General features: G+C 42.3%; 1 protein-coding gene across 1 annotated transcript in view; it reads left to right on the forward strand.

Annotated features, from left to right (window-relative positions):
* NALF1 (NALCN channel auxiliary factor 1) overlaps positions 1-22,906 on the forward strand; it is an 806,963-nt gene that overhangs the window by 769,680 nt on the left and 14,377 nt on the right. Inside the window, exon 2 of the mRNA XM_090022402.1 lies at positions 4,797-4,968. Coding sequence (XP_089878528.1) covers positions 4,797-4,968 — 172 coding nt within the window. The remainder of the gene's footprint in view (positions 1-4,796; positions 4,969-22,906) is intronic.

Here is a 22,906-nt window from a genome sequence, read left to right on the forward strand (position 1 = left end):
AATTATACACTGAGTTCATTGGAACTTGAAAATGCTTATCATATTTCTGGATTGGGCCCATTACTAATATATTGCTCAAATCAAGTATATCTATTTGAAGATCTGTTTCAGGTTCACCTATCCCTAATTGCTAGATTTTCTGTTTGCATTAATAATCTTGATAAGATCATCTGAGGTATTGTTACTGACATTGTAAACAGAGCAACTGAAATAATTGTCCTAAAAGTATTAGGAGCACTCTCCACTCATTTTAATGAAGTCTGATCTTTTAAACCACAATTTGACCATTTAAATGATAGTTTAAATAAACACTGAAATTACTAGTTAAGTAACAGAAACATCTAGCAAATATGTTTACTCAGTGGAACTGTCATCTATCATTCAATTGTTTCTTTCATTTAAGTGTGTTTCAGTATAACTGAAAGAATATTATCTACAGTGGCTACTTCCTTAGTTGACTTCTGTTTGCATCCCATTTACAGAATATAGTCCTCTGTGGAAGTAGCTTATGATGAGTTTTAATGAAAGATTGTCTTAAAAACAAGTGCTACGGGAGTAAGACAAATAGTAGATTACTCCCTTGAAGATTTGGAGGTTTGGTATTGTAACTAAGGGAAAGCTCTTGGATTTAGGTGTTACAATCTGTGAAGAGCTATAATATCTTGCAAGAGCTTGACAAAGGCATTTAAAGCTAGTTTCCCAAAAACTAGCTCACCCCATTCTCGTTAAAAAATTAGATGACTGTGGCGTCGATGCCTACACAGTCAGATGGGTCACAAATCGGCTGGAGGGCTGCACCCAGACAGTGGTGGTGGGCAGGTCTTTTTCAGCTTAGAGGGATGTGGGCAGTGGGGTTCTGCAGGGCTTGGTCCTCAGGCCCGCACTGTTCAACATCTTCATCAGTGACTTGGGCAAGGGGATGAAAAGCACCCTGTTCAAATTCATGGATGACACTAAGATGTGGGGAGAAGTGGGCACACTGCAGGAGAGGAACAGGCTACAGCTAGATCTAGACAGGTTACAGGGGTGGGCAGATGAGAACAGGATGGGATTCAATACTGACAAGTGCAAGGGGCTGCACCTGGGGAATAAGAACCCGCACCATACCTACAGGCTGGGGAACTCTCTTCTCATCAGCACAGAGGCCGAAAAGGATCTTGGAATCACTGTTGATTCCAAAATGAACATGGGCCGCCAATGTGGTGATGCAATCAGGAAGGCCAACCACACCCTGTCATGCATCCATAGATGCATCACGAGGACGTCCAAGGAAGTGATCATCCCCCTCTGTGCGGCACTGGTCAGGCCACAGCTGGAGTACTGCGCCTAGTTCTGGGTGCCACACTTCAGGAGGGATGTGGGCAGCATGGAGAGGGTCCAGAGGAGGTCCACCCGCATGATCAGGGGGCAGCAAAGCAGGCCCTATGAGCAGAGGCTACAGGACCTGAACCTGTTCAGCCTCCACAAGAGAAGGCTGAGAGGGGATCTGGTGGCTATCTACAAACTGGCTAAGGGGGACCAACAGGCTATGGAGGAGTCCCTGTTCCCCCGAGCATTACCAGGAGTAACGAGGAACAACAGCCATAAATTGACGGAGAGTAGATTCAGGCTAGATATCAGGAGGCGCTACTTCACAGTCAGGGTGGCTAGGATCTGGAACCAAGTTCCAAGAGAAGCGGTGCTTGCTTCTACCCTCAGGGTCTTCAGAAAGAGGCTAGAAAATCACCTAGCCCGGGTCGTTTGTTCCCAGCATCCTTTCCTGCCCATGGCAAGGGGTTGGACTTGATGATCTGTTCAGGTCCCTTTGAACCCTACCAGTTATGAAGCTATGAAACTATAAATAGTACTTTGGATGAGGCTTTTTCTCTAGTAGGGCACAGTAGTTTCAGCAGCTCACTAGAAAGTTCCACAGGTGTAAACACAAGCCTTGCTCTGGGATTTTTCCAGATGTGGTATTAGCCATTTTTATACTCTGATATACCATTGGCTATAGAAACTGGTATGTTTCAACATGCTAGTGCATGGGCCTCTAGGCTGGGGATTATCTCTGACCACAGTCTGTTTTGGTAAGTATGGCTATTTAAATGGTTTCCCCTATTAATTCTGTGGCAATTGGTATTCCTTGAGATAGGAATAATAATCAGGTATAACAATATTTGATTTTTTGTTTACATATATCACAGACCTATTGAAATTCTCAACAGTTTAGACTGTATAGAAGCAAAAGTAATATAATTTTAGATAGAACCATACCAAAAATAGGAAATCACTGACTGACAGTGCATAGTACTCATTCCTATCCTTAGGACTATATCCCTTCAAACCAGCCATCAGAGGAATCAGGCAGAATAGATGAACCTGCAGCAAGATCTGAATATCATCAAATCTGGACTTTGGTTGACTAAGAAGGGCAAAAGTACCAGAGCCAAGAGCCCAAATAAAAAGGCAATGTTCCCAACCCAAATTTACAGCAGGTAGGAGAGAAAATGTAACAAACACCAGACAGGAGATGGAATGGGAGGGTCTGAATAAAAATTACAAGAAATGAAATTTGAAAGGGATAGACACAAATTTTAAAAGCAAGGTACAACAACTTCATTGTATGGAGAAAGCCTAAAAATTGATGATGGGATATGAACTGTAGAATGACATATGTGACCTGACAACAGATACTAAAGTTGGTCATAAATTACATGTAATCACCCTGTGCAGATTAAATGTAGCTGCTCCAGCTTCTGAATACTGTTCACCTCTAATCCTTCTTAAACATAGATGGAGCATTACATGTTATTTACTGCCCAGTAGTCTATACTGCATACTTCACTGTCCAAAAACCTATATAGATATTTATAGAAGATTCACATAGCAGCTTTTATCCTGGGATTGCTCATATTTTTAATGTGTAAATGTGTCAGACACTGAGGGTATGGTGCATGTTACAGATGAGCAAGAATGAGACATAGGGAAGTAAATGATTTGTCAAAATATGCCCTTTATGAGCGCCAAGCTTCCTTTTCCAACCAACAGACTACGCTTCACCAGAAATTACAAGCAGAACCGTAATACATCATTTTATCATACCCTGGAGGGTCAATATATGGGTTTAGATCAGTCAAACCACTGAAAGCACAAGAGTACATAGTCAATATTCAATACTACACATATTCAACATTTTTTAATAATTTGATATTACATTTGTAATTTAAAAGTTTAAGAATGAATAAACACATCACTTGGTTGGCTGCCTTGTTAATCATTTTTCACAAATACTAACTGTATGCAAGAAATTAAAATTGAATTGATAAGGGAATATATTTTTCTTCACTATGCAATAGGTAAAAGCTGTGACAAAGGGGCAATCATAAAGGACAGATTAGTGATAATGTTTTCAGTTTGTCACTTAACAACCTGGGCTGTACCTGCTGCCATTGCAAATAAGCTAAAATAATGGCTTTATGGTGCTAGAACTGCTGCCCTGGAATTAATTGCATAACTTAAACTTTTCCTGACACAAATAAAAACTACAGCTGATAAAATGAAACATTCTGAAATTAAACCAACACCTTCAGTAAATTGTCCCTTTCAAATATCAGTTGTTGAATTTTCAGTGCTTTAAATTTTTAATCATTTTCTGTTTTTATTCAAAGTATGTATAACAAGAGGGAAAATAATCAGCTAACTATATTATTTTTCAGCCTATAAAAAAAGAAATGCAGTTTTAAACTTTTCATAGGATCCTAAGAAAAATATTTTGGAATGGTCTTCAAAAATTTTGGAATGAATACATGACTGGAAATTTTCATGATCAAGAATCCTAGATAATAAAAACCTTAAACAATGCACTTCAAAATAGGTTAGTGGGGGAAAATGTATTAGAAAAACAGGAAATTGCTGTTGAACTCAGTTACGTAGGTGTTTCCCCACTGTGACTGCTTAATGTTCAACAAATTCAACTTCTGCATTTTCTGAATGATCACTTGTGAAGCACTTCAATGGCAAATGGAGTTAAATTAAAATTATGAATGTCATCTTCTGTTAAGAAAGACAAAAAAAACCAGGCACAATTCATTTATTTCCTTTAAAAATATTTGCTTCTTTGATTTTTTTTAATGACATCTGTTTCTGTAGGGTGCTCCACCTCAGCTGCTAGAGTCTTTACTATGGTAAATCTGGTTCCAGATGTGAATGTTCTCTCTGACTGTTTATAGATTTAGCTCCTACTTCATGGCTATTGTTATCCAAACACCCTAATGTGCTTTCTAGTGCTATAGGCTGGACAAGGGTTTCATTTGAGAGAGAGCAGCACCATCTACTGTGACCTGAAAGCTTTGCTCCACATGGTAACAATACAAAGAGTAAACAAGTCTGATTACACTAAATAAATTTCAGCTGGAAATTCCTTACTGTGGTTTTTTTTATCTCCTGTGCTTCTTCCAGATCAGTTCTAACTGTGCATAGGATCTCACTTATCTGTCAAAGTACAATATTTCATACATGTCTAAGAGCTGCATCATAGAATACAACTCTAGAAAATTTAAGATGAAGGAATTATATTAATCCAACCATGCTGCAGTGACAGTTTATATTTTTAAACACAGTAATTTTAGATGACTTCGTTGGGGTCTTCTGATCCAAAGTGGGAGGGTAAAGATATGAGTTTATCTTACTCAGGGGATATTCTCTTAACACTTGTGTGAAGCAGCAGCATTAACATAGGTGTGTTGTATAGTATGTACTTCTAATAATGACGGTGCTATTGTCATCCATGTATACTTTTGATTCTTCTCTTTTTCTAGGCTGTCTACAAAGCCTGGCTCTGTTCCCAGTATTTTGAAGTCACACAGTTTCACTGCAGCAACAGAATTCCTTGCAAGCAATACTGTTTGGAGGTTCAGACAAGGTGTCCATTTATATTACCAGACAATGATGATGTCATCTATGGAGGACTATCAAGTTTCATCTGTACAGGTACAGTGCAGATTAGCACATCTCACTAGTTCTCATTCTAAACTTAACCTTGAAGAAGAGTTCAGCTTTTTTTTCCAATAGTTTTAACTAAGAGAGCCTGAAGGCATTCTTCATCAAATAATTGCCCAAAGGTTTTAATAGTTAAATCAATACTTTCAATGCTTCATTTTCTCTCGCTTATCTGTGACCTTAGTAATTAACTTTACAAAAGCACAGTTCTCATAGAAAAAATGCTTCTGACCATGTGTTATACTTAATAATTTGATTGAGAAAAGGTAATTCAGAGTTATACAATACTAAGTTATTTCAGAGAAAATTGTGATTAGAGCTGTGAAGCTGGTTTTTGCAACACCTGTTTTCCATATGCCCTTAAACAATGTGTCTACTGCACATTTAAAAATATGGCTGACCTACCTTTGTAATTTATTCATGCCCTAGTACCAACTTTTACAGGAACAGTGTTATGATAAAGTCCATGGGTTATTTCATACCTCCCTGTTGGGATCAAAGGGCTCAAAGGACCCAAAACACAACAAAGAACTCAAAAAGGTTTGCTGTTAGAGGGATTTGGAGGAATGTGCGCACCCTACCTTAGGGAAGTTTGGGTTTAGATGGAACTCTGCTCTCAGCACTTCAGGACCCTCCATGAGAGACTTAGGCCCTTCCTACTCACAACAAGCATCGTTCGCCCATGATATGGTCTTGATGACCTCCCCTTGCAAATGTACGATTCATGAATGGTGTGTTTGGGAATGAATGTACTTCATTCCAGCAGTAACTTCCATGGAAGATAAACAGGATCATTCCCCAAAGGACACATCCAGGCCTTCACTTCCTATAGTCCTGCCTGAACTTCAGAGCCTGGAGGGTTTGGAATAGAAGAGCTTCTACAGGCTTTGGTGCCATGGAGCAGCTCTTTCCCAATGGGCTCTTCCCCTCTGCCCAATCTGTGTCTCTTTGTCTTCAGTTACTTTATGTACGTTTTTAACAAGATTATATTACTAGAGTTACTATTGTTTTATATAGCTTACCACTTTCATCACTGAAACAATGTGTTTACCATTTTCATTTTAGTAGCTTGACAGGAACATTTCATAAATTCTGAGATGTATCAAAAAATCAGTGGGTTGAAACAGCTAAGAATGATGGCCATGAGATCTGGATGCCTAGAAGCCAGATCTTAAAAATCAGTTCCCTCTATTTTCTGATTGTAGCACATACTGCCAAGCTTTGTTATGTACCAACTTTCATACAGACCCTATGGCTCTGGATTTTTATATTTTCTATTTTTCTTATACAGTGAAACACATTCTTCCAGACAGATTTTTTTATGCCAGCCAGCTCTCTAAGAGCTCCAAGCTCTGGATCCTTCAAACTAAGCATAGTTAATATCTGTTGTTTTGTCTCTGGAAAACTAGTATTATAATCCATAAACAAATAGTATTAATAGCTTCATCCCAGTTTTGGAAAAATCTGTATTACAATGAAGGTCTACCAGTTGGATGTGGGGAAGATATACCTAAACTTTTATTTGGATAGCAAGATACTGTAAGGAAGGATTGGGAGACTTTGCAGGTTTGAACTAAATTTATCCTATACCACCATAATGGAACAAGAGTTTTATAGATGGATGTATAAACACAAAAATATAAAAGCACCAATTTGTAAAATTGTCTTTTTGGGTAGCTCATTTCCTTAATACTTATTGATGATTATCACCCAAACTTTCAGTTAAGGTCACAAAGGGATGCAGATGCTTAGCACCCGTGAATATCAAAGTATTTTTAGATGTTGGGCTCATTTTAATAAAGTGGGAAACAGTAGTTAGACATCAAAATGCTTTTGTGGCATCTGGACCAATTGTCTAAAGTTTTCCACCAAATATTGAGGGTCCCTAAATTATAATCTTCCTATGAACATTTGATCTTAAATTGTTTGACTTCATCACATGGTGATTCTATGGCACAGTGAAGAACAGGACATGGTAATCCTATGCACTACATAGAAAACATTGTCTTTTAACTGGTAGGTTGTTTTGTAAAATCTCTGGCATAATATTTGGTACATTTTAGGAATTTGGGGAATTCTGATACCAAGTTTTTTTAAATAGTATCTGGCAGAAGAGTTAGTCTTATCCCAAGAATTCAGGAACTCCCATTTCATGAAGACAGACAATGATTGCATGGAATATGTAAGGAAAAATAGCAGTTTTGTTTTCAATTGCATTTTTGCTGCAATTTAAGATAAGGAAGCCCAAATTATAGGTAAGACATTGAGCAAGTTTGAGTTTTAAAGCACTCCTTACAATCCATCCCACAATGTAGTTTGAAAATACGTATCCACTTTTCGTTTGTCCAGCACGTGCCTTTCTCAAGCCAGTCTCAAATAAATAATGATGCTTATCAACTTTTCTGAAGGTCAGGATTTTGGAGCTAGACTCACCAAACAAATTTTGACTCAACGTTGCAACACCTAACTTTTCAGTCTCCCATCTCTCATGGAAATCTGTAGCCTTGAGTTCAATATTTAGGTTTGCTATACAATGCATGGGAAGATTTACGTGTCTCAGGGTGGAATTTATAAAACCCAGCTGAGCAGGGAGCTGCTGTAGGTAGCCAGTAAAAAAGCTGAGGAGATGGTGATAGTTGGAAGGAGAGAGATTTTGCCCTGCCCATCCTAATGACAGACATATTGCTTTGGGGATACACCTATTTTTGTATTTGTTGCATTTAAGTATGTATAGTTTCCTTCTCTCATATAACTAAGGGATTAGAGCACTCACCAAGGCCTTGGGATATCTATCTTTAATTCATGCCTCTGTCTGAGAGGAAGTTTAACAATATCTTCTATGTTGTGGGATAACCACTAGACTATCAATCCATATTCTCTTCTCTGACCAGTGAATTAATTTGTATAAAGTAGAATATCTTCCCTAGGAAAGAACAGTGCCCTACCCTAAGATACTCTATTACCTGGTAGTTAAGTCAACCTTGAGACAGGTGTGGATTTAAATCTAAACAAGAGGAAGGAATTCAGCCCAGGTCTCCTACGTCTAGGGTGGGGCCCCAAACCTTTCAGCTATAAAAGAAGGCTGGCTCTTTTTCCTCCCACGTTCTATTATGAGACAGTGGATGGAGGGACACCTAATGTTCAGATCACCAGGGATCCTGGTTTTCTCTGATTAAAAAAAAATCCCCATTTTTTGGTTTTAAAGAAGTAACCGCAAATCCACATTTTTCCATGTTTAAAATGATGGATATAGATATAGTGATGTTTCGTTTTAATCACAGAAACATGTGGATTTGGGGTTACTTCTTTTTTTTTTAACTGAAAACTGGGGATTTTTTTTAGTCATAGGCATGTCTCCATGGTGTATGAGCTCGGACTGAGTTAACTTGATTACCAAAAGAGGTATAGCTGCTTTAGTTCTGCCTGGGCTAGTTGTGCCCGATCCTACTATTTAGTCAATGTGGTGCACCTGCCAACATAACTGTATTGATTCCTGCATCCAGCTAAGCTATAAACAGATGTCACCAAATGAACCGGATTAGCTGTGCTGGGATGTGTCCCAGCACAGCTGATCCAGTTCATTGGGTGACACAGACATTTCCCGTTGTCCCACAAGGTCAGGCCCCTGCTGCTCTCTAGGCTTCAGTGGCCCAATCCTTTAGGACAACTGCAAACAGACCCATATCTTTGCTTGCAGACCCCTACCTGGCAAATTCCCTGCCAGGGGATTCCTAGGGTCCAAGTTTGCAAGTGGAGAACCTGGGGTTTCCCCATTTGCAGAGGTGTTCCTCAAGTCACGTCACAGCAGCATGATATTTGCCCAGGGCATTTCTGAAGCATGCCCCTGAAAATGAGAGAAGCTGGGCAGACAGTCTGGGGGCTGCATGCCTCATGAATAGGAATTCCTAGGGTACTCAGGCTCAAGCTCCTGAAGCCCCAGGAGCACCTGCTGCTCTGGGCTGCCCGTGTTCTCCTCCCATGAAGCAGGCATCCATCACAAAAAAAGCAGCATAGTTTTATACCACCAATGTCACACCCATAAACTTTGAGCATTTGAGGTCCAACAAAGGGCATGGATGTCTGTTTGGTTGGCCTTTGCACTGCCATAAAACATCTTATGGCAATACAAAGGTGACATCTGTTTCCAGTCTTGGAACATTGTGCCTGTGGTGCAAACCTTTAGGCATAGGAAATTTTACTGTAAAAATCATATGCATCAATGAGCTTACTGTATCTCCAGGGGGTTGGGTGACAAATTCAGAGTCTCTAGGCTTCTTACTCAAGTACCTCGTGTGGCATTGAAGTGCCTAAACCAAACCTAAGTCGCTTTGTGGGATCTATTTCCTGAACTCAGAGGCACCACCAAGACAAAAGAGCGAACTCCACAAGCAAGGATTTCTCTTATCACAAACCTGCACTCTGTTAAATTTGGCTTAAATGGGTTGAGCAACTCTCCTCATCACAATAGTGATGGAATCTTACATGAGAAAAGACTGGAGGTTGTCTATCAAAATGTCGGATGTAACATTTATGGAGATCCTGAATCTAATTGTGTTAGTAATCAATTGTTAGAAAATTTGTTTTTCAGTATCCTCCCTCTACTATCCAGGATTTTGACTAACTGTGGAGCAGAGTTAATTAGACTAAATTTGTCCCAAGAAGAAAGGGATCCTTTTATTTATGGCATGATTTATCTATGAGATGTTCCAACCTTTTGGAGCTCCTAATTTTCTTTAATGAGGTTTCAAAAACAAGAGTTGCACAATCAACATTTCTCTTTTTCTTCTCCATGGTAAAAGGCTGCTTTCTCTATGGTCCATTAGAGATGTAGGTTATTGGAAAGATGGACTGATTGACTCCTGTGTTTAACTGCTGTTGTGAAAGCCAAGAAAGTGAATAAAGTATTGGTGATTACTATTTTTATATGGTGTCAAGACAGCACATAGCACAGTATGTAAATATAAATGTTAGATGCTGATTTCTAATTTCTAATTGTGCCTAGATAAGAAGCGATGGAGGGGATTTTACCACTGAAAGTGAATTGCTCTTGCTCTATGTTTTTACCCTTATTATCACATTATGCCAAGAGATTTGACTTGTGGTAGAGGAGGGGAGACATCTAGTGGAGGGAGACTGTGGGAAATTAGCTAATAAAAAGTTAGAATCACTGGTTTGAAACTAGAAGAAATAATATTTTTTCTCCCAATATGAGATGTATAAACACTAAACCCACATAAGGAGCAACATTGTCTAGAAACTATAATACAGGGTACTTTTCTTTCTTTTCTATAGCAGGATTTTCTAATGAAAAAAGCACAGAGGACTAGTAGGGAAAGATATGTCAGGTACTTGATTTTTCCTAGCAGAGCCTGACAATGAAAAGAGAGATATAGCACTGGCAATTCTAACTGAAAACAGTTTCTCAATCCAAAATAATTTCTCAGCTATTTTCTCACTCCACTTCCATCTGTGTGTATTTTAAACTGCTTCTCTCCATTCTCCAAAAATGATTAAGCAATGCAGTTCCTAGGTCATGAAAATGGATGGATTAGATCTTCATTTATGACTGAGAGCCCCATGTGTATGGAGCTCCAGATGCACTCTGTTCTATACTACCTGTATACTAAGCCCGTCTCCCAGCATAATTTAACATAACCTAAGGTTTGTGCTAAATTGCATGAGCTGCTCCTTCCTTCAAGGAGCCAGTATAATACGGAAGATTCACAAGGGCCTGGGAAACCTTTTCCTCATCTACAGTGACAGCAGGGAACAGAAGCAGCACAAAGTCTAAATACACTGGCTGTGTATTGCTGGAGCATCTTCCTACCTCAAAGTGATTTTCCCATTGTAGGTTATACTGAGTTGCACTGGGAGTAAAGTGCAAAAAAAAAAATATTACTTGGAATCTCTGGGGAAGTGAGAAACCAGTTCATGACTAGAAAACCATTTTGGTAAAGAAAGGAGAAAGGGTACCTGAGTAGTTTTGTGCATTAAACCCTGAAAACCATAGAGCTGTGACTCTTGAATGTTTTTAGCAATTGCAAAGAACATGGACCTTCAGAATATCTCATCTTTGTTATTCAATAACACTGAATTTGTGCTCACAATTCATACCCTCATAGTTTATAACAATAGTGAGTATAGATTTGTTCCCCTTTTTAAATTCTATCTAGCTTTTTTTTTTTTTTCTGGTGCAGCTAAGATATCTTGAGTTAACCATTCCATTCACTGAAAACAGAAAGCCTTTAGGGAACCAGTGTTCTATTAAAAATGCATTAACTTAAAAAAGGTAGTACCAGCCTGTTACACTGGTACTATGAAAACCATTTAAATATCATAGAATCATAGAGAAGTAGGGCTGGGAGGGTCTTCTAGAGGTCATCTAGTCCAATCTCCTACACTATAAACACACAGGGAGGACGATTGGAAAATTCTGTATCAACAACAGATGCATGTACTGCACCCTCCCCCTTTGCCTCAGAGTGCTAGCAGGGGACTGCCAACACTCCCACTCCTTGAGCAGTGAGCAGGGAAAACCCTGGGATGATGCAGCTAGGGTTCGGGTTTACACCCCTCCCTAATCAGAGTGGTCTGCTGGGGCCTGGCCACCCCCCAGCTCAGTACTGTGCAAGGGAAGGGATGGCTGCTTCTAGCCTGAGCCACTGTAGGCATGTGCCTGAATTTCCTCAGTCCAGAGCAAACGACTCTCCAGTTACAAGCCAGTTCAGCTTCACCAGGTTAGACTAACGTGCAAAGATTGAATCAATTTATCCTTGGCCATTAAGTCTGTGAGCTACTAAGACTCCCAAGTCTTTTTCCATAGTGCTGCCATCCAGCCAGTCACCCTTTTTATATTTGTGCTTTTGATTATTCCTTCCAAGGTGAAACACCTTACATTTGTCCACGTTGAACTTCATCATGTTAGCTCTAGCCCAGATTTCCAATGTGTTGAGATCCCTGAGAATTGTGTTTGTATCCTCCATGTTTACCATCCTGTTATTTCATGTTGTCTGCAATAGAGGCAAAGTTTTCTCTTCCCGATATGGTTGTCTTCTGTCTCTCATCATGTTCTGTAAATGTGGGAAGGTTGTTGACTAAGAATATTATGAACTGACTTACACTCACATGCTTCAATGTGGAAAGATATTTAAGTAAAGAATGTATGCATCTAGGTACTGTATAGTATTAAGAGTCTGTTAATATATAATTCTTTTCACATCTTAAATTATGCATCACTTGCTTTGTTTATGGCCAGATTCTCTATCCTATGTTCTCTTTTGGATGACATTTGTAGCATAAAAAGGCAGCAATCCATCAGTACTCGCCAGGCAGAAGATTCACCTATGTAAGAGAACTCCCTGATGAAGCAGCTGCACTGCTGCTGGGCCTTGTGACTCTGAGCCTTGTGACTTCTAAGCCTTGTGGCATTGGCAGTAGTAGTGGCATACCATCATTATTGTGGGTGGGACAAAGATCAACATGGAAGAGATATGTCAGAGTTCAGCTATGTAACACAAGGTATCCAGTATTATAAAGCTTAGGACCCCAAGCCAGTCATGTTCTTTGCAACTACCTGGAAGAGTTTTAATTAATGTTAAAACTGGAGTTTGTCCTCAGGATAAAGGAGACAAAGCTAAGTCTAACCTCTCCTGACCTGAGCAGAGTTCTGACACATAATTTAGTTTACTATGTATCAGCTGTTACAATCCTTGGTAAGACATTTATTTCACTGATCAGTGCAGAATGGCACTTCCTTGGAGACCCATTTTCAGACTGAAGAAAAGGAAGTGGCTGCCGTATATAAAATCATCACCAGGAGAGTTGAGGGGATTTGGATCATCTCCAAAATGAAATGACAAAAGATATTAACAGAAAGAATCAGAAAGTACATTTCTTGGATTCAAAGTTGGATAGGGGCTTGAGGCTATATCAGAGCTGGAAGTTTACGTTTGTATTTGACACCACAAAAACTTCATAAATTGTTCAGACACAATTTTACAAATAAGTTAATAAATGAGGAAAATGCAAACTATGGTCATGAATCTATTCAGCCTGAGGAGAACAGATAACTTAGGTCTCCCACTTCCTGGGAATGGCTATCATCCATAGGCTGTTATGCAAAAAGGTGCATGTTACCACATGACTATGGTGCCAATTCTGAGTTAAAGTGACCATAGGTGCTGTGTGCTTTGCTGAGCTCAATGATTTCAGTGCTTACTGGGAAATTTAAACAAGGGTATGCAATGGCTAAGTCAGTATCAATCAGCTAAATTGTTTATTTTCTTATATTCCCCCTTGGTAGTCTTATCATAGAAGTAGGGTCAGAAGCGACCCTGTAGATCTTCAAGTCCAACCCCCTGCCTGGGCAGGAGAAAAAACTGGGCTCAAAAAAAAAGTCTTGAGATTGAAGGATTTCTTCTAGGGAGTGCCATTCCCCACTGGTAGTTTTGAGTTTAGAAGATTTCTTTGAGAGGTACCATAATACAGTAAGTGTAGTATCTCCAGTTGCAAATAAATAATTCCCCAGCCATAATGACTAAGTGTCGGTCCCACTGGTATCCCTGAACCTACAAAGCAAAAGGGATGGATAGGTTGCTTATTAGGGGTGTACAAAGCTTTGGTCGATGATTCGATTCAGAGAAGACTTGGCCCTACTCAGAGGCTGAATCACTGAATCCAAATTGAATCAGGAGGAAAAAAAACCCTCTGAATTGATTTGGAACCTCCAAATCAATTTGGAAAAGATTTGGAAAGAGATTCCAAGATTCAGAAGGCAGTCTTTCAGGGGAACAGAAACTGAGAAGAGGGAGGGAGAGTCAGGGGGGAAGACTGACACCTGTAGCTGGCTGGTGACTGTAATCTTTCCCTGAGTCCCCTTCCAATCACAGTGCTCTGGGGGAGGGATACAGAAACATCATATAAGCCTCTGTCTGCAGCCTTTCTGTGCCTTTTGTAACCTGTTTCTGCCAGAGCAACAGCAGCTAAAAGGTGCTGGACTGGCTTGGCTTCCTACCTAGACAGTCTCTTGCTAGTTACTGTTCTTGGAAAGGATTGGATACAACTTAGTAACTAGAATCCCTCTACTTATCCCTATCCAATCCATTTCTTTCAACTTATTCTTCCCCCAAAAACCTATTTGTTCTCTGTTTTTTCCCCCCCTACACTTTTAAAAATAAAGTTGTGTTTTCTCTGGCAGTGTGATCCATCATTATGCAGGAAAGCACATACATTACACACATACATAGAGGAGAAGAAGATGACATATTCTATAGTTACACATACATACAGTACACAACACAAAAAAAGAAGTCAGACAGACACATACATCAGAGAAAAAGAAGAGATATTATTTTAGTTACACACACAACAGTGAACACAACACAGAAGAACAAGTCAGAAACAGTCATTCATCAGAGATGAGATATTATTTTAGTTACACATACAGGAAACACAACACAGAAGAAGTCAGACACAGTCATACATCAGAGAAGAAGAAGAAGAAGAGATATTACAGCTGCACACACACACACAGACACATTTCCCAGCACAGGAAAGATTAATATAAAATGTGCTGGAAAGGCAGGTGCCAGGTCTTCTGGCAGGGGAAGGAGAGGGGCTAGAGGGGGTAGGGGAAGAGATAGAGCTGTAAGTTCCACACCCCTCCCCCAAAACACAGACACATCCTCTTTCCTCGTAGCCATGAGTCTTCTGCTGTCAGTGGGAGTAAGGAGGTGGGAGCAGTACCTGTTCCTGAACCTGTACCACCTCCCCTAACTCCACAAATAGACACCAGCAACAGGATGACAGTCTCCTCCACTCCAATTTCATCTCCCAGTGTTAGCCTCCCAATGCCAGAGGAGGAGCTGGATCTGGAACCAGGGGACCTGAGCACCCTAGCTAAAGAAATTTTGGGGACTGAGGTGTAATCTGATTTTGTGCTCCACCCCCTTCAAAATTCCTCTAGAGGCAGGTCTCCTTATCCAGAAGGCACCTCAGAGAAGGTTGTGGGGGCAGGTGGCTCAGCTTCCCCTCTTGTTATGCCTCTGCCTGCTGGGGAAGACGATAAAGCAGGATCCACACCCTCAACCCAGAAGCAGGGTGGGTAGTGTAGTGTGAGATCATCTGGAGGTGGCAGATGATCCCAAGTATGCTATCCAGTGGCATTGATGAAGGTAGATCAGCTGGAGCAAGAAGGTGAAACACTTCACCACCATGGCGATGCTGCTGCATCTCAGGAGGCAGCACCCCCTTGCCCTTGCTCCTCCTCAGCCTGGTACAAGTGGGAGTGTGCCCAAAGGGAAGTCCCCCTGTCACTCAAAAGCCCCTATCCCCATGAAACAGAGGCAGACCACCCTGGAGCGGTGGGGGGAAGTTGCAGACAAATTGGGGTACATTCCAAAGGTGAGCGAGGTCACCCAGAGCATCAGGGAGATGCTTGCTCTGGATAGCCAGCCCTTCTTAGTTGAGCGACCAGGGTTCAGGCAGCTCATGGCACTCATGGCCCCATCCAACCAAATGCCTGCATGCACCACCTTTAGCAGGACAGTGGTGCCCTCGCTTTATGAGACATGCAGGGAGTACTTGAGGGAGGAGTTGCACAAGGCAGGGCCACAGGTAGCCTTGCACTTCACCTCAGACATCCAGAGCATCCAGGGTGGAGATCACGCCTACCTCTCCCTCACAGGGCACTGGTGCGATCAGTCAGGCCTTCGGTGGGCTCTCCTTCAAGCTGAAGTGATAGATGAGTCCCACATGGCAAGAGATATCATGGTGGCCATAAACTGCATATTGCAGGGGTGGCTCATTCATAGTCACCAACAACAGTGGTGTGTTCATGGTCACTGACAATGGAGCCAATATGGTCAATGCAGTCTGTGGTGCCAACTTTGTTCACATTCGCTGTGTGGCACACAAGTTCCACCTCATAGTCAGGGACACCCTGGAGGGGGACTGGGCTGCCAGTGATGGTGCCATCACTACCACCCACCTCATTTCAAAATGCAGGAAGGTTATGGGCTACTTTCACCACAGCATCAAGGGGGGCAAGAGACTGCGGGAGAAACAGACAGAGCTGAGCTCCTACAGCACAAAATCATGCAGGATATGGAGACTCAGTGGAACTCCACATACCTGATGTTTGAGAGGCTGGTGAAGCTACAGAAGGACATCCATGAGATGGCCTTGCTCAGGGAGATTGGGATCAGTGGCCCCCTTAACAAAGCGGAGTGGGATACCATCTTCCAGATCTTGGTGGTCCTCAAGCTGTTCCTAGAGGCCACCAAGACCCTCAGTGCTGCTGATGCCCTCCTTACCTAAGTGATCCCTGTAATGAGGGAACTTGAGAACCAAATGAAGAAGTTCCAGGGGATCAATGTTCCTGGCTGGGGCAAGCTGCTGTCACCAGAGGTGCAAGCACTGGTGAGGTGGCTGAAGGAGAGCATCAGGAAATGGCTGGATCCATTGCACTGTAGTACAATCCACATGCTGGCAGGCATGTGCAACCTGAGGGTGAAGGGGAGCATGTGCACTGGCAGCACCAAAACCCTCAATCACTGGACGGAGGTGCTGGTGAACATAGTCAGGGAGGCAGAAGGGCAGAGGTGAAGGGATGTGGAAGAGGGGGATCCATTTTCCTGTGCTAGCACTCCCAGCACCAGCCAGTGTCCTCCACCCCAGCCACTGCCAATGTGGGCCAAGGGCATGGCTTCAATGTTGGGATCCAGACACACCAGGCCCAAGCCTTCAGCATGTAGCATGGAGGCTTCAGTGGCTACCTATCTTGCTGAGGACATGGAGCTGCTGGACTACAACCTCTTGGCTTATTGGGCAACCCACAGCCAGATGTGGCAAGATCTGGTCAGAATTGCCCTGGAACACCTGTCCTGTCCACCAACTAGTGTTCCAAGTGAGAGGGTATTCAGCATTGCTGGAGATGTTGTGACACCCCACCACACCTCCTTGGATCCTGGTTTGGTGGAGCAGCTGGTGTTCCTGAAGGTGAATCTCCCACTGTTGGGATTGCCCAATCTCCATCTGTAGACAGAGTGAGTTCCACCCTCCTTACTCCATCTGCACCTATTTCCTTTTTTAAAAAAATAGTTTATGCCCCTATCCCCATAGTTATGCTCTCAGAGCTGGAGGTGGCACTTACTGCATCACCAGCCAGCAGGGGAAGAACATCTCACCACTGAGTTCCCATGCAAAGACAAACTTGAAGGTATGAGCTTGGGCTACGGGGAAGGAGGAGGCCTCAGGTCCTGGGTATGACCACTAAAACTGCACTCTGCCAGGGTGAGACCATTGATGGCACAGCAGCCCCAGGAAATGCCAGGACCGACGATCCCCCTGGTGAAAAGTGGGTAGGAAGTGCCATAACCTTCAGCCAGCACACACATGCACACAGTCCTGGCTGACAGGCCTGAGGCTTGCTGGTTGCAGTAGAGTTGTGAGGCTCCAGGTGAGTTCAGCTTAGTTGCCTGGGATGCCAGCTTTCGATGACTGGCTTCCTTGCCTGCTTTGCATGCCAGCCTCTAGCTTCTTTACTATTTCTTCCATCCAGGAAGAATACACACACATACCAACTAGATGTTTCCTCAGCCTGATGAAGGGTTTTTCAACCTGAAAGCTTGCTAAGAAGAATTGTTCCAACTATTCCCTAAAACCCTTGTCCTTAGACCAACAAAGCTACAACCTACACCCCTTAACACACACAAGTGACACAAGTTTTGTTTTCAGCAGTTTGAGGTGCAGCTTCATAGAAACCCAGGCACCACTCTGCCTGAAACCTGGCAGGCCTCCCTCATGCCTGCACAAGGGGCTATTTAGGTGGCAAGACTGGTGCTAATGAGGGTGGCCATTTAATGCCCTGCTCTCAGAGTTGGAGACAGAAGTTTCGTTTCTCACCAGCCAGCAGGGGAAGAATATCTCCCTGCTGAGCTCTCATGCCAGGAAGAACTTGGAGGTATAAGGGCTGGGGCTATATGGGGATGAAGAGGCCACACATCATCCTGGGCACGACCTAAAACTGTCCCCTGCCAGGGTAGGGAGGCCTGTATGGGACTGCTGGCAGCACAGCAGCCCCAGGAAATGCCAGGACCACACAAACCTCCTTGGTGAAAGGCGGGTAGAGCAGGAGGCACCATAACCTCCAGCCACCACACAGTCCTGGCTGGGGAAAGCCCAGACCTATAAAATCTTTGAGAGGCCTGAGGCTTACTGTTTGCCATAGTGTTGTGAGGGTGAGAACAGGGGCTACCATCCCTGAAAATTTCACCCCCAGTGCCTTAACACATACACAAAGTCACATATGTCACGAGTTTTACTTGTCAGCAGCCTAAGGTGCAGTTTCCCAGAAACCCCTGCACCTATCTCCTTGAAATTTAGCGGCCTTCATGCCATCACAAGGAGCTACCATCCCTGCAAATTTTATCTGAATGAGCCAAAAACTGACAATGTTATAGGTATTTCAGTGATTCACCATTATAGTCTATGGCCAAATCTCTCCAAATCAGCGCCAAATCTTCTGAAGCAGATTTGGCTAAATTGATTCGGGACAGTGATCCGAATCTCCAAATTAAGTCACTGTCCACTGAATCAGCCGAATCTGAATCTGAATCGAATAATTCCCTATCCGCACAGGCCTATTGCTTATGTGTGTATCCCATTTACCCTTTCTACCATATATTTAACAGCAGTTAATACCTTCCACCAAAGACCATGCATGGGCAGATTCAGGGTTTACTAAAAACGGGTGCAGAATATGGTCCCTCATATCATGGGATGATGGGGGGCAAGGCATGACTGGAACCACCTGGTCAGCAGGGGACATTGGGGAGCCACACAGGCACATCAAGTGTGGGGATAGACCATGGGCAGATCCAGGATTGCAGTTATGGGGGTGAAGCTTCATGTACATTGAAGATAGCTCATTTTGCATGTGTCATACAGCTGAAGGGAATGTTGCTGGAGCCCCTCAGTGTTGTCTTGGATGCCAGGGATCTCTCAGCAGCTCCTGCTGGAGCTCCACGTGGGCTGTGAGTTCTGAGATCACTAGCACAGGCTCTGGTCATGGTCTCTGCTTTCAAGCTCTCGAGCCTACTGCTCTTGAACCTACTCTTGCTCTCCATCTTCCACTCTCCCTTGCTGAACAGGACAAGCAGCAGCAGTGCAGAGCCTGCAGAGCTGAGTGTAAGCAGGGGCTGTGCTTTGCTGGCTGCTCTTCCCCTCCTTTTCTCTGCTGGTGAATTCAAGAGTTGGGGGAGGAGGAAGGGGAAGAATGATAAGTAGCATCTCTCTGGAGCTGCTTGAAAGCAGGTACTCTAGATAAACCCCATGCTGACCAGCAGTGAGCTCATAGAGCTCACAGTACATATGGAGCTCCTGCACTGAAGAGCCAGTAACCTCTCATTGCACATACAGGGCACAGCCAAAGGGGGCAAAGGGAAGCAGATATGTTGCCACACCACCTTTGTATCTGTTACAACTACTCAGAAGAGGCACATAGGAAAAATCCCCAAATCCCACAGCTTGATTTGGGTTAGAATCTGGCTATATACTCTTCCTATTTTTCAGCACAGAGCATAATCAAAAGAGAGAAAAAAGTGATGAAAATTAGTTTATTGTGTAGCTGTATGGGCCAGCTCCTCATCAGATATAAGTCACCATCCCTCCATTGGCATGACAGTGTTTAACACCAGCAGAGAGAAACTGCCCCCCTCTGTTTTTGTATAAAAATGGTGTAAATATTCCAGGGAACATCAATACATTTTTCTCCCTCTACTCAGAAAGAAAATTTACCCCAGAGACAACTGCTTGAACCAGCCTGCCAGACTCCAACAAGCAGTAGCAAAATAAAATTAAACAACAACAAACCTTCATCAAGCTTATAATTTGAATGCAGACTTAAGTGGGAAATTGACTCTTAAAAGAACTAAACAACAACTTTGCCAGTTTAAAAATAATCTGTCTGAATAAAGGCTAACTTGTTTTTTAAAATCTTGTTCTACAGTTCATTCTATTACATTTTATGTTATGAACCATGAAAAATGTATAGCTAAGCAGAAGCAACATCATGTACCACAGACATAACAATTTAGAAATTTAGAAAACCATCTGGATAAGATCAAAGAAAGTTGGTTTCCAGACCAACCCTTATGAAAGCACTGAGAGCTGGTCACAGCTTTTTTCCCATTCTCTCCCCTTACTTGTTAGGAAAATGCTAATATTGAAGTCACCAGGCTAAAATGATAGAGGTGTGTACAGCAGCTATTTAAGCCTATCAATTTAAATGTTGATTTGAGGCACAGATGCTCTCTGCAATAGCTTAATTTAAATGTAAGTGACCAGCACCAGTGATGGTGCTAAAAATGTTTTTGGTTTTATTGTGGAAAGAGATTTTCAAATTTCAGTTGGATCTTTGTTGTTTCATGTTAATGTTTTCCTCTTTAAATGATTTCCTGAATTACTTATTTAGACTCTACAGTCTAATATTTTACCGAGAAACTCCAGTTATACAACCGTTTTTCATCTCAGTGAGCTCCTTTTTAGTAGTTAACAGTGTAGTCCCTGAGAATAATTCTGAAAATGGGTGCTCACCAGCATAAACACTGAATAATAAGGACTCATCCATGCTTAATAAAACTTCAGACATTCTCCTTTTTATGAAGAATTAACAGAGGGAAATTGTTCACCCACTACTTGCTAGCCATAGCTAGGGCCCAATAACATAGAACTTATACATGAAACACCCAAAGTCTTGGGGGTTTATTTATAGATTTAATTAAGATCTGTAGTTCCAAGAGTTCTTTACTTTATCTTCTTGTATTTCCCAGAAATTCCTCAGAGAAGGAAATGTCATGCACAATGCTGCTACTGTCCAAGGCAGATATATCGCTCTGAATGTATCAATGGAGGAGGCATTATTTGCTTCATACTTCACAGCAAAGTTGAACAAACAAAATTCTTAGCGCACTTCATTCTAATGATCTCTTATTTTTGGATGTATCTTCTTCAGGAAGAAAACATTTTGTCTTCATCTTGGGATAAATTGGAAATCTTAAAGAGGAGTCCCAGTATAGGGCTAGACAGAAAATGTTGTTTCCAAGATTTCTGTTTAATTGCATCTCAGTTTCCAAAACATTCACAAGTAAACTTGTGATAGCCTAATCAAGATGAATGCCCACAACTCCCTTTGAAGTTAGTTGCAAAATCAAACAATGTAGAAAAGATGGCATGCAACTTTAAATTTTCTATGTGAACATGTCTTTATGTTGTTGTTGATACCCCACTAACTCCATGAAATTTACTGTGCTCAGTAATTCCTTTTTGCTTCAGTTAAACTGAGTACAGGAGACCCTCACCATTCATGGGGGATATGTTCTTGTATCCCCGGCGAATGGCGAAATCCATGAATAAGGCACTGCGTTCATCAACACCATCTGTGTTCATGAACACAGTGCCCCCAGCAGCAGGGGGTGTGTGTGGAGCATAGCTGTGCTGGCAACAGTGGGAGCATGGTGGCGGGTGCCTGGTGGCGGTGGCAGGAGCCTGGCGGCAGCAAGCACAAAACTCCTGCAGAGCTCCTTTAAGTGTATTTAAGATGTGGGTTAATCATTCATGAATATTTGAAACTGTGAATGTTGAACCCATAAATAGTGATGGTTTCCTGTATGTTTAATTTATCCCAGTATAGTCTTGATACTCAAATGTGCAAACGTAATTCTGGCACCAGCAATGATAACAGTATCCTCACTAAAATGTAGTGGACTGCTAAAACTGTAATGTGGCATTTGAAAGTGGGAGGTTATAGCTTAGGGTTTTGCATGAGTACTTCAGAGGAAGTTCTATATTCAGGCTGTCCACAGGCCCTGAAGTGAGAAGTTGTCAGTATATGTCCACAGGCCCTGAAGTGAGAAGTTGTCAGTATACGTGCCAGAACTGCAGTTTGGGTACGGCTCTAGAACCTGCTCAACTCCCCCACTTCTGTCTCCTCGCTCACTGATGAATATGGGGTCTTCAGGTACCAATAGTGACTAAAATCAGCAGCAAGGGAATGGGGCAAGTGGTGAGGGGAAAGCCAAGGTATTCACATTTGGGTTCTGGAGCCACACCAATGTAGCAACTCTGAAAGTCATGCAGATAAGCTGGTACCCTACTACTGGAGGTGGGTTATTCAGTCCATGAGAAGCTCCTTAGTCTGGATCCAGGCCATCTACAGACATTCAGTTTCTGCCCTCCCAGTAGAAACCAACAGTGTATAAATGTTCAAAAAAGTGTTTCACAAGAAAAGTAACCTGGGTATAACCAGAGTTAAACCACTCCTGGGAAGATAGTGAATGTGTGTACCTCCTCCCTTCTGGAGAAGCCACAGCATAATTCTCCAGAATCCCAGGGTGCTTTGTTACCAACCCTTCCCAAGGAGACAGTGTGTTGCTTGGGCTGAACTCTACTGCTCCAGCTGAGAAAGGAGCAGAACATGCCCCCTTCATAATTATCACATTGTGCTGCAGGGAGACACACAATGACCCTGAGCAATCTAGGTCAGCTAATCGTGTGTGTCCTGTGCACTGCTGCCATCTATATCCAGACAGACTGAGGGAACCTGCAGAGCATTCTGACATGTGTATGCAGGGGAGCCATGGCTGCACAGCATCAGAATTGCAAGTTCTCTGCTTTTCAGGGGCTCAGCACTCAAATATCTGGACAAGTTTTTCTCAGTTTGGCATCTCTGGCCAAGTTTTTCTACCAGGAGAACAAACCCAGGAGAATTCTACCAGGTCATTTGAATGTATGTATGCAACCCTAGCCTGAAACACCAAATGAGTTGGACTCTGTAGGAATGATATTGAATTCCAACAAACATCTCTATTCTATTAAAACAAATACTTCCTGTATGTTCATCAGGCTGAGACCCCTTACTAGTGAATGTTAG

Source organism: Crocodylus siamensis, chromosome 1 (genome assembly GCF_052110815.1).
Source record: "Crocodylus siamensis isolate JL-2025a chromosome 1, ASM5211081v1, whole genome shotgun sequence".
NCBI classification, from domain to species: Eukaryota; Metazoa; Chordata; order Crocodylia; family Crocodylidae; genus Crocodylus; species Crocodylus siamensis.